Source organism: Pseudophryne corroboree, chromosome 8, assembly GCF_028390025.1.
Source record: "Pseudophryne corroboree isolate aPseCor3 chromosome 8, aPseCor3.hap2, whole genome shotgun sequence".
In the NCBI taxonomy this organism is placed as follows: domain Eukaryota; kingdom Metazoa; phylum Chordata; class Amphibia; order Anura; family Myobatrachidae; genus Pseudophryne; species Pseudophryne corroboree.
In genome coordinates, this window is record NC_086451.1 from 74,242,184 (window position 1) to 74,255,869 (window position 13,686).

At 45.9% G+C, this 13,686-nt stretch overlaps 1 protein-coding gene and 1 long non-coding RNA gene across 6 annotated transcripts in view; one reads left to right on the forward strand and one right to left on the reverse strand.

The window, feature by feature from the left end:
• Window positions 1-2,438, forward strand: part of LOC134948599 (uncharacterized) — a 45,714-nt gene extending 43,276 nt beyond the window's left edge. For 4 of the 5 annotated variants that reach the window (XR_010182982.1, XR_010182981.1, XR_010182980.1 and 1 more), the window contains exons 5-6: window positions 973-1,137; window positions 1,965-2,438. This is a non-coding gene — a long non-coding RNA (uncharacterized LOC134948599). Of the gene's footprint in view, window positions 1-972; window positions 1,143-1,964 lie in introns of all 5 variants that reach the window. The other variant, XR_010182979.1, reaches the window with a different exon arrangement.
• Window positions 171-6,149, reverse strand: TOR1A (torsin family 1 member A). The gene is made up of 5 exons (XM_063936677.1): window positions 5,787-6,149; window positions 3,859-4,118; window positions 2,924-3,099; window positions 2,013-2,140; window positions 171-722 (listed from the first exon to the last, which is right to left on the reverse strand). Exons 1-5 carry the CDS (start codon window positions 5,953-5,955, stop codon window positions 478-480), a joined length of 978 nt encoding a protein of 325 aa, XP_063792747.1. The 5' UTR covers window positions 5,956-6,149; the 3' UTR covers window positions 171-477.
• Between the last annotated feature and the right edge of the window lie 7,537 nt (window positions 6,150-13,686).

Below are 13,686 nucleotides of genomic sequence, written 5' to 3' on the forward strand. Positions count from 1 at the left end.
TGGAACAGAGGCCAGAGTAAGGGTTCCCTTCCTGCGCCCGGTACCTCAGCAGGTTACCTCATGTTACTAAGTAGAGCATATACCTGTATTTAGAGCTTTTTCATTACTCTGTAACATGGAATAATGTGGATGGAGAGGGAGACACAAAAACAATGTAGAAAACACTTAAATCATATAAAACATTTCTTTTATCAAAGTGATTTGAAGTTTCTGTAAAAATCAGCAGAACAGTTGTTGAAGCCTGGAGTGAGGTTTTCACGATCCTCCGCTCCGCACAATGTCACCTCCAGGACATGTATAAAACTCCTTGCTTGCTGTAACCACCTTCATTAGTCTTCCTTGTCCGGTCGTACAGCAATAGAAGAGCCTGGACAGTTTTATTTCAACTGTATGAAGTCCAAGCCTGCTCCTAATAATGTTTTTTTAAAATCCCATTGTAAGGCAGTCAGTCTAGAACACGATGTGAAAGTTGGCCGATTATAGGTAATAATCCAGTTTAGTGTTCACAACTTTGCAGCCCTTAACTGAGTAAACTTTCTCCTCCTTGGGGTAAAAGGTCATGTCTTTAGCCACCTTGGTGATGATGGTTTCGTCTGGCACGAGGCCGCGTCGCTGGAACTCCGCTCTTACGCACATCTTCACGTGTTCAAACTCCAGTGGCAGGAACGGCACAAAGTAGTCTATGAGGTTCTTAGCTATCAGGCTGCAGTGCCAAAATCCACCTGCGTACAGAAACATGGCATTAGCCTGGCAGGCAGGGAACAGGCACTCCCATTACTGGGTGTACCCACAGCAATGTACAGCCAACTAATGATCATTAAAAATAAATAAATAAATAAATAAATAAATAAAATACAACCCTAATACAGTGTTATACACAAAAGCTCAATGTTTTACAGTCATATAAAATAAGGATTGTGTGCATGTATGTTTTTCAGTTAACACTTTATTTTTTTTTTTTTTAAATAACAGGTCGGGGGAATGGCCATTTGCCTATCTGTGACACGTGCTGCCATGATCCCGAGAGACCTCAGCATGCCAGTGTAGAAATCTGGATGGAAGGACCAGAAATTGTGTAGTGGCAATATCTCTTCCACACCCTGGACTACCAAAGGTCTGCTTGACCCTCAGCCACAGGTGGGGTAAGGTAATCATGCATTGTGTGTATTCCAGTGTTACATTTAAAATAATAATGTAAAATAATAAAAGGCCCAAGTACTCAGGCACTTATCCCGTGCCCAAAAACTTGGATGTTATGGCCATGGTGCCAGTTTACACCCGATGCAATGTTAATAAATAAACCTCAATTACTTCTTAAACTTGAACTAACCCCCCACCCCCCAAAAAAAATAAAAAGTCAAATATTTTTTACAGGAGGATAAGCTGTTCTGGAAAAAGCTTTTGTAAGACGAATGTTTACTATTTCCATGATAACTCTTCCCACATTTAAATTCATGATCTTAAAAAAACTGCACTGTTATAAGCAGTATATACCAAAGTAGATTTTTAAAATATAAAAGAAAAAAACCTTATTAAAAAAAAAAAAAAAAAAAAAAAAAAAAAAAAAAGGGGGAGGACTGCATTTTTCCTAGTTTAGTTTCTTTCCCAAAACTAAAGTCCACATCAGTAAAATGTCAGTGTTTATGGGGGCTTTTTTTTAACTAGAAAATATGGGCGAGATATAATTCAGGATGCCGGCTGAACACAAACTTTTTTTAAAGGGGCAATCATTTTCAAGGCAAAACCATGCCTTGTAAAGGATTGCCCCCTTTAAAAAAAACAAAAGAAAAACACTGCCAAGTTCGTCCGGCAACCCGCACCTTTGGCCAACTCAGACTCCATTACATCTGGTCCTATGTTTTTTTTTTTTTTTTTTTTAAAAAGGATACAGTTGTGTTTATTGATGTGTCAGACCTAAAGTCACTGGGACTACAGCTGAGAACCGTATTAATTTTATATTTCAGAGAGAGATTATATCAAGTTTTGAAGCCTTTTGGTACTTGCACACTCACTGTCCTTCTTGTTGAAGGCAGACAGGGATAAGTGCCGCTCCACATCAGACAGCTGGATGTCTTCTCTTTTCTTTCCATTCTTCCAGAAGTCCAGCGCCAGCTCTGAGATCTTCTCTCCTCCTGTGTTACTGAGACACAAAGTGCACCAACACTGACTATTAAACTACGACAAATCGGTATAACCTTACACAGCAATGTATGAATGAGTCCGTGTGGAACTGAACCCACACCAGATGGCAACAAACTAGTGAATAGGGTCTAGGACAGAGAACCCACATGACAAAGTGAAGATGGAATTTAGACTATAGATATAAAGATATCTACAAACAGAGAACATATGTTGGCAACACACGCTACTGAATGCCATGTGAGGTGCTGAATGTCTGCAATGTCTAATATCAAAATAAATAACCAATGATAACATAATTTGGCCAATAATAACTGGTGTTCTTTCAAGTTTTTTTTTCTAAAAAGGGTTGAATTATGCGGGACATGTATTTGTGGGTTGTTGCATAGATCTGAAATTAATTTTTGAACTTGTAGATGGGAGTGACGTCTTTTTCCCCAAATATTTTTGAAACCATAAAAATAGGTCACATTAGACATTTTTCTGTACCCCAAAATAATCTAGAGGCTTTAATTTGGTGAACAAACACTTACTATCATTTTTACAGAGTTAATAAAAGAGGTTAAAAAAAAATCAGCCATTTGATACCTTGTAAGAACCTGAAAGGCTTCGCTTATGGCTTACTCTACTGTTACCAATGTTATTTGACATTTTTCTGGGGTTCAAGGTGACTTTTTTTTATGCACTGTAGAATTACCATGCTAACAATTTTCTACTTGTATAGCGAGTGTTGCTGGAGCACGAACGCACAAATAAATAACTGGTTTAGTGGTCTCTAGTTTACCTGAGGAAGATGAAGATGGCTTTTCGGTAAGAGACACCATCAATGTTTTCATAGTAATCTAGGAATGGCTTGATGGCATCAATAAGGCCTGGGTACATCTTATCCACCTCGTCAAATATGAAGATGGAGGTCTCACAGGCTTTTACACTCTCCCTGATCTGGGACTGTAGCTGGTCCTATTACAATGATAGACGTGACTTGTTGGTTAATTCTCAGATATAGGAGGGATCATTAGCACAAGTCAAAAGAAAGTTCTGTTTAGAAAAGAGCGAAACGGAAGGAACAACTCTGAGTCACATGGTCTGGTAGCCAAGGTTTGCTGTAACAGAAGAATGGCAGCAAACTTAAGAAATAACTGTGAAACCCTTGACTATTTTCCTCTGCATTTACAAAAACAGCATTCACAAGTGCTGCATTTCAGCCATAAAACAGGAGACAAAAAAATAAAAAAATGCAAGAAATCTTGTCAGCTGGGGACTAACTGAGAAAACATCTGCAGCAAATTTAGGGACCTATATATCAATCAACGTTTGCTCCATATCCCCTAAAACCACCTGCTTTGGATAGATTCCCACAAATATGTAGTATTATTAATAACAGTTTCTTATACAGCGCCGTATATTCCATTGCGCTTTACAACTGGAAACAGTGATAAACCAAATCTGGGTAATAAGACAGTCATAGCGGTAGGAGGGCCCAGCTCGCAAGCTTACAACCTATAGGATCACCCTAACACTCCATGGAAGGACCCTCCATTTTCGACAGCACCCGTAACACCCATATGTTTCTATGGGGTCTGTGAAGCGGTCAGATTCACCAAGGTCTGAAGCCCGATAATTGATACATGTGCCTGTAAATTTAACACACAGATGAACGATGCTTGGCATAGACAGGAAACAAAGTACTGTTACATTTCATTGCAACATCCTCATTACCTTGTATTTGTCAATCTGATTAGCATGTGGAAAATGAAGCGTTGACACAAAGAGATGCACATATTTACTTCCGCCGGGATAAATGTTCTTGGTCAGGATCTGGGAGACGTAGTTCTTGCCGGTGCCGGTCCAGCCGTGAAAGGAAAGGGTGAGGGGTTTTTTAGGGTTCTTATTTTTCATAAAACCAGTCAATCCCTTTAGGATGACCAGCCTTGCCAGGTGCTGCCCAAATATGTTGTGGTCAAAGTCCACCTGCAGGGCTGGAAGGAGACATTTATTACACACAGGCAGATATTAATGATACCGGGTGCAAATGAGAAATAGCAATCCAGACCAATACTTATTGCCAGAAAGTGGCAAACCTATGTAACCAGCACTAACGGTGGGCTATAGAACAGGTTCTAGACTCTAGGAGAGTAATAGCCTGTGATATGTGGGCACCAAAACGATTTTGCAGCCATTACCACTTTAAACCTAGAAGCTACATTGCTGAATTTGCACCATGCCCACAAATCGCAGGCTATTACATTTTGGCCATCGACTTTTAACTTGATGGCAGTGCTGAGACAAAAGGCAGATATTATGTATTGGGGGACAGTTGCAGCTGACCGACTAATCTTGGAGGTCACATTGCAATGGCGACCAGAAACACCCCTTCTCTAGCCTTCTGCTCTTATTAAAAGTATTCCATCCACTTGAATTGCGACAATTATATTACACTCTATAAAGACATAGGGGGCAATTAAACGGTAATAACCCCCCACCAGCTGTACGTGTCCGCCGGCACCTATTCAATTGTTTCTGCCGACGGGCACGCTAACATTTCTGCTCGTAGCCTCCCCATGCTAGCGAGCAAAAAAAGTGCTAAGTAACCCTTCTGGGCATCCAAAAGGCACTTTTCACGTTGCACCCAGCACTTAAGTAGCACTTAGCCATTTTACACAGATAAACCCGGTACGTCAGGGCATGATCAGTGTGATAAAACAATGGGCACGTAACCAATTGCATACCGCCCCGTTTAAAGTGACGGGGAAATGTAATATAGGGCCCATCAAATAACTGAACCTCCACCATAGGGCACTACACCTTCCCAACATGACCGGACTGCTGGAAACGGGGATTATACGCTTTACATAGGCCATTACACCTACCCAACATGAACTGACCACTGGATATGGTGAATATATTATACATATATAGAGCACTTCACCTACCCAACATGATAGGGTGATTATACGCTATACATAGGGCACTACACCTACCCAACATGAGATAGTGATTATGCGCTATACATGGGGCACTACACCTACCCAACATGACCCGACTGCTAGATATGATTACACACTATACGTACATAGGGCAATACACCTATAATCAGTTCACTGAACATGAACCTAATGATTTTATTGGTGATTTATCACACCTTCCAGCAGTCTGCAATCCTGCAAATCTTATTACTTGACACCAGGATGAGTGGAAGGAAGGTGCGCCCCACATGCCAGCATAAGACCACATTCCAAAAATCGCAACACTTTAACTACTTACATTAAAAACTTATTCAGAAGACACAATATAAAAAGGTCATGTACTGCACTGCACTACAACTGTAAATAACACATAATTAACTATGTGTCATTGTGAGAACAATAGGGATTTGGAAAGCACACCCACTAAACCCACTTAATTGTAAAGCGCAACGGAATATGCTGCGCTATATAATAAACGGTTAATAAATAAATAAACAAACCCCATTCACATGATACTGCATTCCCATAAATCCATAACATGCCCTAGCATTGTCCAACTGTGTGTGTGCATGCAGTAGGAGACACAGCAGCCAACCCTATGGAATCTGTAGTCAGATGCTGGGGCACTACAAACAGTGCAGGATGGGACTTGTAGTTCTCCCGGAGCTAGCAGCAGGTCACCTGTGCTGTTGAGAGCCCTGTCCAGCGGCGTGCAGTCCTCAGTGGGGCTCCTGAACCAGTAGTAGCTGAGGCCGGAGACGATGAATGCCCCCAGTGTCAGGGACACCGGCTCCATGCATCGGGCCAACCCCGGGAGCAACAACCAAAGAGCCGCCCGCAGCAACTTCATAGCACCGACTAATATGCTGACATCACGCCCAGGCCATTTCCTCTCTGAGACCTAATGACGTCACGCACAGACCTGGCGGAAGTCTGAAACCGGAATTACCGGCCGAAATGCTCGTAGCGGTTGTAATAAACGTCACCGGGGCAGATTACAGCCTTTTCTGTCATTCTCATAGTTGGGGTAGAGTGGCCATAGGCACCGTGCCATCAGTTCCACTGCACCCGCGGCGGCCATTTTTATTAAGGGCAGACTTTTAGAGGCTAAAATAGATCCAAGTTGTCGAAAAAAACCCTGATGATGGCACAACCATGTCGATTATGTCGCTACCAGTTCCGACACCTCACTCTGTCATTTGGGGGGGGGGGGGGGGGGGGGGGAGGGATGTAATAGGGTGCGATAATCAGAAAGTTAGAGATTTTGGGAAATTTCTCCAATGCAGCCGCTGGAATCCTGACAGCCGGTGAAATGCCGCCTCCAGAATACCGTCGAACCAGGCTATTCTCCCTCTATGGGTATCCACAACATGGAGCATAAAACCTGTGGTGAGTGCAGCGAGCCACCGTGCCCGCAGCTTGGCGAGCGTAGCAAGCCCGCAAGGGGCTTTCTAGCACTCACTCCGCTGCCAGCATACTGGCGTCTGGGATGCCGCTGTCGGTATCTTTTCCAGCCGACATCCCGGCCGCCGGTAATTAGTATGTATTCCGTCTGACTTAGTATGTGAGAAAGACATGTTGGGGGAAGTAGTGGCAGCACCGCTGGGTGTACTGACCACACTACTCTCCTGCCCAGCCCCGGTGTCTCAGCGCTCTAAGGGCTGTAACACACTAGCCAGTTTTCCCCGGATGGCAAAAAGGTCCGGCTTTTTGCCATCCGGGAGAAACCAGCAGTCTCTCACACAGGACGGCTTTGAGCCGTGTGTGATGCTGGGCGCATGCGCAGCATTAGACACGGCTTGGGGAAAAACCGTTGTGTGTGAAAGCTCCCCTTCACACACACGGTTTACTGGCTGCAAAGACGGCACGGCGCCGGCCCTTCCAGTGAATAGTTCCGGCTGCAACCCGGAAGCCGGGCCGGGACCGTGCCGTGTGTAAGGACACATTGTGCTCAATGTGTCTTTGCATCACGGCAGCGGTAAAAAGCCGGCCGGGTTTTTGCCGGGCGGCGCCAGCCGTGTAGTGTGTTACAGCCCTATGCCCCCCACTGCCCAGCCCCGGTGTCTCAGTCTCGGCTGCCTGTGGGCTGCTGCTGTGTCTATACAAACATCACGAGAAATTAAAATAGGGCTTGGCTCACATCCATTTCCCTTGCGAGTCACTATACACTGGCTTTTATCACATGCAGGAATTATATTCACCTAGGTCTTTTTAACCCTTAAGCAAAGTTGTTGATTTGAACAGAGGGGGTTATTCAGGTTTGTTAGCAAACCAAAAAGCACACTAATGGGAAATACCATACTGCTCCGCAGGTGAGGCAGATGTAATATGTGCAGAGAGAGTTAGATCTGGGTGGGTTATATTGTTTCTGTGCAGGGTAAATATTGGCTGCTTTATTTCTACACTGCAATTAATTTTTCACTTTGAACACCCCCCACCCAAATCTAACTCTCTCTGCACATGTTACATGTGCTCCACCTGCAGTGTAACATGGCTTTGCCCATTAGTGTGCTTCTTTGGTTTGATAAACGTTTATCTGCCCCTTGCACTCTCTCTCTAGATATTAAATAGAGGCAAAAGCTGGCACTCACTCCCAAATGTACATAACTTGCCTTAGTGTCTTCAGCTATACGTCAGCAGCAGTGGCGTAACTACGTGTTGTGTGCGAAATGCCTAAACCAAACATAGCCTAACCCTAACCCCCACTTCCCGCAGCATAAACCTATCCCTCCTCTGAATCGCCTAAACCTAACTCCCCCTCCCATGCGGCTTAACTCCCCGGTGGACCAGCAGACAATCGTTTGGGATGCTGGTGCTGGCATCCCGACGTCTGCATTTTGACTGCCGGGATCTCGATCCCATAACTACAGGGTGGCTAGACTGGCAAATGTCCAGGTGCCTGCACGGTGAAGGGGGAAGCTTACCAAGCTTCACTGTCTGAAAAGGCCCGAAGCTGCAGCCTGGATTTCCAGACTCCTGGATCATTGTCTACAGCATAGGTTCTCAAACTCGGTCCTCAGGACCCCTCACAGTGCATGTTTTGCGGGTAACCCAGCAGGTGTACAGGTGTATTAATTACTCACTGACACATTTTAAAAGGTCCGCAGGTGGAGATAATTATTTCACTTGTGATTCTGTGAGGAGACCTGCAAAACATGCACTGTGTGGGGTCCTGAGGACTGAGTTTGAGAATCTGTGGTCTACAGCAACTATGCCGACTCCTGCCGGCTGGGCCCGCTTCCCTGAGGAGGCTCCTCTGTCGTTTGGGTCCACCTGAGGAACTTGGTGTCCCCATGGCTGACTGGGAGTGGCTCTGACCAGCATTCTGTATAGCTCCCTCCTCTCTGCCGGTTCTGTTTGGCTCCATTGGTACCAACACAGCTGCACATATAGACCCAAGGGTTTCTAGAAATTAAATAGGAGGGCCACCTTGAAAGTTTGCCTGGGGCCTCCAAGCCCCTAGTTACGCCACTGGTCAGTAATATAGAAATTGGTATGCTGCAGCACTCACAGGTCTTCTAATTCCATAAATAAGATGTCCATGTCCACCTAAGTCTTAGCCAGTCAATGTTTCAGTTTTATTCTAAACTAGCTGGAGTACCCGGCGTTGCCCGGGATTTTAATAATGTCTGTTTACAAAAAATAAATGTAAATATTAAACCCACAGTATAAATAACATTGTAGATAGCCGAATACCCATGCTTCGCTACGGGATGAGGATGGTAAATTAGAATTAAACTTGTTCGGTAATTTACGTTGGTTGGAGATCTAGTATATAGGCATATCTTGCTTCCCTGACGCACTTTGTGTAGTGGCCGGACCCCTTTTTGGTCCCCCAAGGGACCCTGCTCTTCCCACTATACAACTCTCAGTCTGTGGCTTCCTGCTGCCTCCATTCCCCTCCTCACATCATATCATTGCCCCTGTGAAATTATCGAATTTTTTTAGTTTCTTATATATTGCAGAACATTATGTATCTCCTGATATACTCTGTGCTGCCCTGCTACTTCCACTCTATAACTCTCAGTATGTGGGTTTGTGCTACCCCCATTCCCTCCTCACATCATGTCAATGGCCCTGCCACATGCAGCCCTGTCATCACTGACATATCATGCATGTCCTGATATACTCTGTGCTGCTGGCCCACCCATAGGGGTGCTAGTGGTGTGTTACCCCCACAGTGTTTGTTCCCAGAGTGTAAGTTATATGTGTAGCAAGTTTGGTGGAAATTGCTCCAGGCATTCCAAAGTTATGCTGTCTGCTGAAAAACTCTGTGCTGCTGCCTCACCCCTAGGGGTGCTAGGGGTGTGTTTCCCCCCACAGTGTTTGTTTCCAGAGTGTAAGGCAGATGTGTACCAATTTTTGAGTACATGGGTCTAGCAATTCCGGAGTTATGCTGTCTCCTGATATACTCTGTGCTGCTATCCCACCACCTAGGGGTGCTAGGGATTTCAAATGTTTTTAGTTGCCTCCGGAGTATTTTAATACGCTCGTATGCCAAATTTCACGGTCTTCGCTTGTAAACTGTGGATTTGTATAGAAAGACAGACAGGTCTGCCCCTTAGTGGTACTGAGTGCGCGCGCCGGAGGCGCGTGCGGCAATAAATGGGTGTGGCCAACTAAAATAAGAATTTACTTACCGCTAATTCTATTTCTCGTAGTCCGTAGTGGATGCTGGGAACTCCGTAAGGACCATGGGGAATAGCGGCTCTGCAGGAGACTGGGCACAAAAGTGAAAGCTTTAGGACTACCTGGTGTGCACTGGCTCCTCCCCCTATGACCCTCCTCCAAGCCTCAGTTAGGATACTGTGCCCGGACGAGCGTACACAATAAGGAAGGATTTTGAATCCCGGGTAAGACTCATACCAGCCACACCAATCACACCGTACAACCTGTGATCTGAACCCAGTTAACAGCATGATAACAGAGGAGCCTCTGAAAAGATGGCTCACAACAATAATAACCCGATTTTTGTAACAATAACTATGTACAAGTATTGCAGACAATCCGCACTTGGGATGGGCGCCCAGCATCCACTACGGACTACGAGAAAATAAGAATTTACTTACCGATAATTCTATTTCTCGGAGTCCGTAGTGGATGCTGGGGTTCCTGAAAGGACCATGGGGAATAGCGGCTCCGCAGGAGACAGGGCACAAAAGTAAAGCTTTTACAGGTCAGGTGGTGTGTACTGGCTCCTCCCCCTATGACCCTCCTCCAGACTCCAGTTAGGTACTGTGCCCGGACGAGCGTACACAATAAGGGAGGATTTTGAATCCCGGGTAAGACTCATACCAGCCACACCAATCACACCGTACAACTTGTGATCTAAACCCAGTTACCAGTATGATAACAGAGGAGCCTCTGAAAGATGGCTTCCTAAACAATAACCCGAATTAGTTAACAATAACTATGTACAAGTATTGCAGATAATCCGCACTTGGGATGGGCGCCCAGCATCCACTACGGACTCCGAGAAATAGAATTATCGGTAAGTAAATTCTTATTTTCTCTATCGTCCTAAGTGGATGCTGGGGTTCCTGAAAGGACCATGGGGATTATACCAAAGCTCCCAAACGGGCGGGAGAGTGCGGATGACTCTGCAGCACCGAATGAGAGAACTCCAGGTCCTCCTTTGCCAGGGTATCAAATTTGTAAAAATTTACAAACGTGTTCTCCCCTGACCACGTAGCTGCTCGGCAGAGTTGTAATGCCGAGACCCCTCGGGCAGCCGCCCAAGATGAGCCCACCTTCCTTGCGGAATGGGCCTTAACAGATTTAGGCTGTGGCAGGCCTGCCACAGAATGTACAAGTTGAATTTTGTTACAAATCCAACGAGCAATCGACTGCTTAGAAGCAGGTGCACCCAACTTGTTGGGTGCATACAGTATAAACAGCGAGTCAGATTTTCTGACTCCAGCCGTCCTTTAAATGTATATTTTTAAGGCTCTGACAACGTCCAACAACTTGGAGTCCTTCAAGTCGTCTGTAGCCGCAGGCACTACAATAGGCTGGTTCAGGTGAAACGCTGATACCACCTTAGGGAGAAAATGCGGACGCGTCCGCAGCTCTGCCCTATGTCGAATGGAAAATTAAATAAGGGCTTTTATAAAACAAAGCCGCCAGTTCAGATACTCTCCCGGCCGAAGCCAGGGCCAGTAACATAGTCACTTTCCATGTGAGATATTTCAAATCCACATTCTTTAGTGGTTCAAACCAATTGGATTTGAGGAAATCTAAAACTACATTTAGATCCCACGGTGCCACCTTAGGCACCACAGGAGGCTGTATATGCAGTACTCCTTTGATAAAAATCTGGACCTCAGGGACTGAGGCCAATTCTTTTTGGAAGAATATTGATAGGGCCGAAATTTGAACCTTAATAGATCCCAATTTGAGACCCATAGACAATCCTGATTGCAGGAAATGTAGGAAAACGACCCAGTTGAAATTCCTCCATCGGAGCACTCCGCTGCTCGCACCACGCAACATATTTTCGCCAAATACGGCGATAATGCTTCGCGGTGACTTCCTTCCTTGCCTTTATCAAGGTAGGAATGACTTCTTCTGGAATGCCTTTTCCTTTTAGGATCTGGCATTCAAACGCCATGCCGTCAAACGCAGCCGCGGTAAGTCTTGAAAAAGACAAGGACCCTGCTGAAGCAGGTCCCTTCTCAGAAGTAGAGGCCACGGATCGTCCGTGACCATCTCTTGAAGTTCCGGGTACCAAGTCCTTCTTGGCCAATCCGGAGCCACTAGTCTTACGCCTCTTTGCCGTATAATCCTCAATACCTTTGGTATGAGAGGCAGAGGAGGAAACACATATACCGACTGGTACACCCAAGGTGTTACCAGCGCGTCCACAGCTATTGCCTGCGGATCTCTTGACCTGGCGCAATACCTGTCCAGTGTTTTGTTGAGGCGAGACGCCATCATGTCCACCATTGGTTTTACCCAACGGTTTAATAGCATGTGGAAAACTTCTGGATGAAGTCCCCACTCTCCCGGGTGAAGGTCGTGTCTGCTGAGGAAGTCTGCTTCCCAGTTGTCCACGCCCGGGATGAATACTGCTGACAGTGCTATCACGTGATTCTCCGCCCAGCGAAGGATCCTGGCAGCTTCTGCCATTGCCCTCCTGCTTCTTGTGCCGCCCTGTCTGTTTACATGGGCGACTGCCGTGATGTTGTCCGACTGGATCAACACCGGTCTTCCTTGAAGCAGAGGTTCCGCCTGGCTTAGAGCATTGTAGATTGCTCTTAGTTCCAGAATGCTTATGTGAAGAGACTTTTTCAGGCTCGACCACACTCCCTGGAAATTTCTTCCCTGTGTGACTGCTCCCCAGCCTCTCAGGCTGGCATCCGTGGTCACCAGGATCCAATCCTGCATGCCGAATCTGCGGCCCTCCAATAGATGAGCCTCCTGCAACCACCACAGAAGGGATACCCTTGTCCTCGGCGACAGGGTTATCCGCAGGTGCATCTGAAGATGCGACCCTGACCATTTGTCCAACAGATCCCTTTGCATGGAATCTGCCGAAAGGGATTGCTTCGTAAGAAGCTACCATTTTTTCCCAGGACTCTTGTGCATTGATGTACAGACACCTTTCCTGGTTTTAGGAGGTTCCTGACCAGGTCAGATAACTCCTTGGCTTTTTCTTCGGGAAGAAAAACCTTTTTCTGAACTGTGTCCAGAATCATCCCCAGGAACAGCAGACGAGTTGTCGGCATTAATTGGGATTTTGGAATATTCAGAATCCATCCGTGCTGCTTTAGCACCTCTTGAGATAGTGCTAAACCCATCTCTAGCTGTTCTCTGGACCTTGCCCTTATTAGGAGATCGTCCAAGTATGGGATAATTAATACGCCTTTTCTTCGAAGAAGAAATATTATCTCGGCCATTACCTTTGTAAGGACCCGAGGTGCCGTGGACAAACCAAACGGCAGCGTCTGAAACTGATAGTGACAGTTTTGTACAACGAACCTGAGGTACCCCTGGTGTGAGGGGTAATTGGAACGTGGAGATACGCATCCTTGATGTCCAAGGATACCATAAAGTCCCCTTCTTCCAGGTTCGCTATCACTGCTCTGAGTGACTCCATCTTGAACTTGAACTTCTTTATGTACAGGTTCAAGGACTTCAGATTTAGAATAGGCCTTACCGAGCCATCCGGCTTCGGTACCACAAAAAGAGTGGAATAATACCCCTTCCCTTGTTGTAGAAGAGGTACCTTGACTATCACCTGCTGAGAATACAGCTTGTGAATGGCTTCCAAAACCGTCTCCCTTTCTGAGGGGGACGTTGGTAAAGCAGACTTCAGGAAACGGCGAGGTGGCTCTGTCTCTAATTTCAACCTGTACCCCTGAGATATTATCTGCAGGATCCAGGGATTTACCTGCGAGTGAGCCCACTGCGCGCTGTAATTCTTGAGACGACCGCCTACCGCCCCCGAGTCCGCTTGCGAAGCCCCAGCGTCATGCTGAGGCTTTTGTAGAAGCCGGGGAGGGCTTCTGTTCCTGGGAAGGAGCTGCCTGTTGCTGTCTCTTCCCTCGTCCTCTGCCTCGTGGCAGATATGAATAGCCCT

Excerpts from the sequence above, each read along its gene's own strand:
- TOR1A (XM_063936677.1), bottom strand. The coding sequence starts at position 5,955 with ATGAAGTTGCTGCGGGCGGCTCTTTGGTTGTTGCTCCCGGGGTTGGCC. Across the intron at positions 4,119-5,786 it reads CAGGGCTCTCAACAGCACAG|CCCTGCAGGTGGACTTTGAC; the intron begins GTGACCTGCTGC and ends GTCTCCTTCCAG. Across the intron at positions 3,100-3,858 it reads ATCAGATTGACAAATACAAG|GACCAGCTACAGTCCCAGAT; the intron begins GTAATGAGGATG and ends TCATTGTAATAG.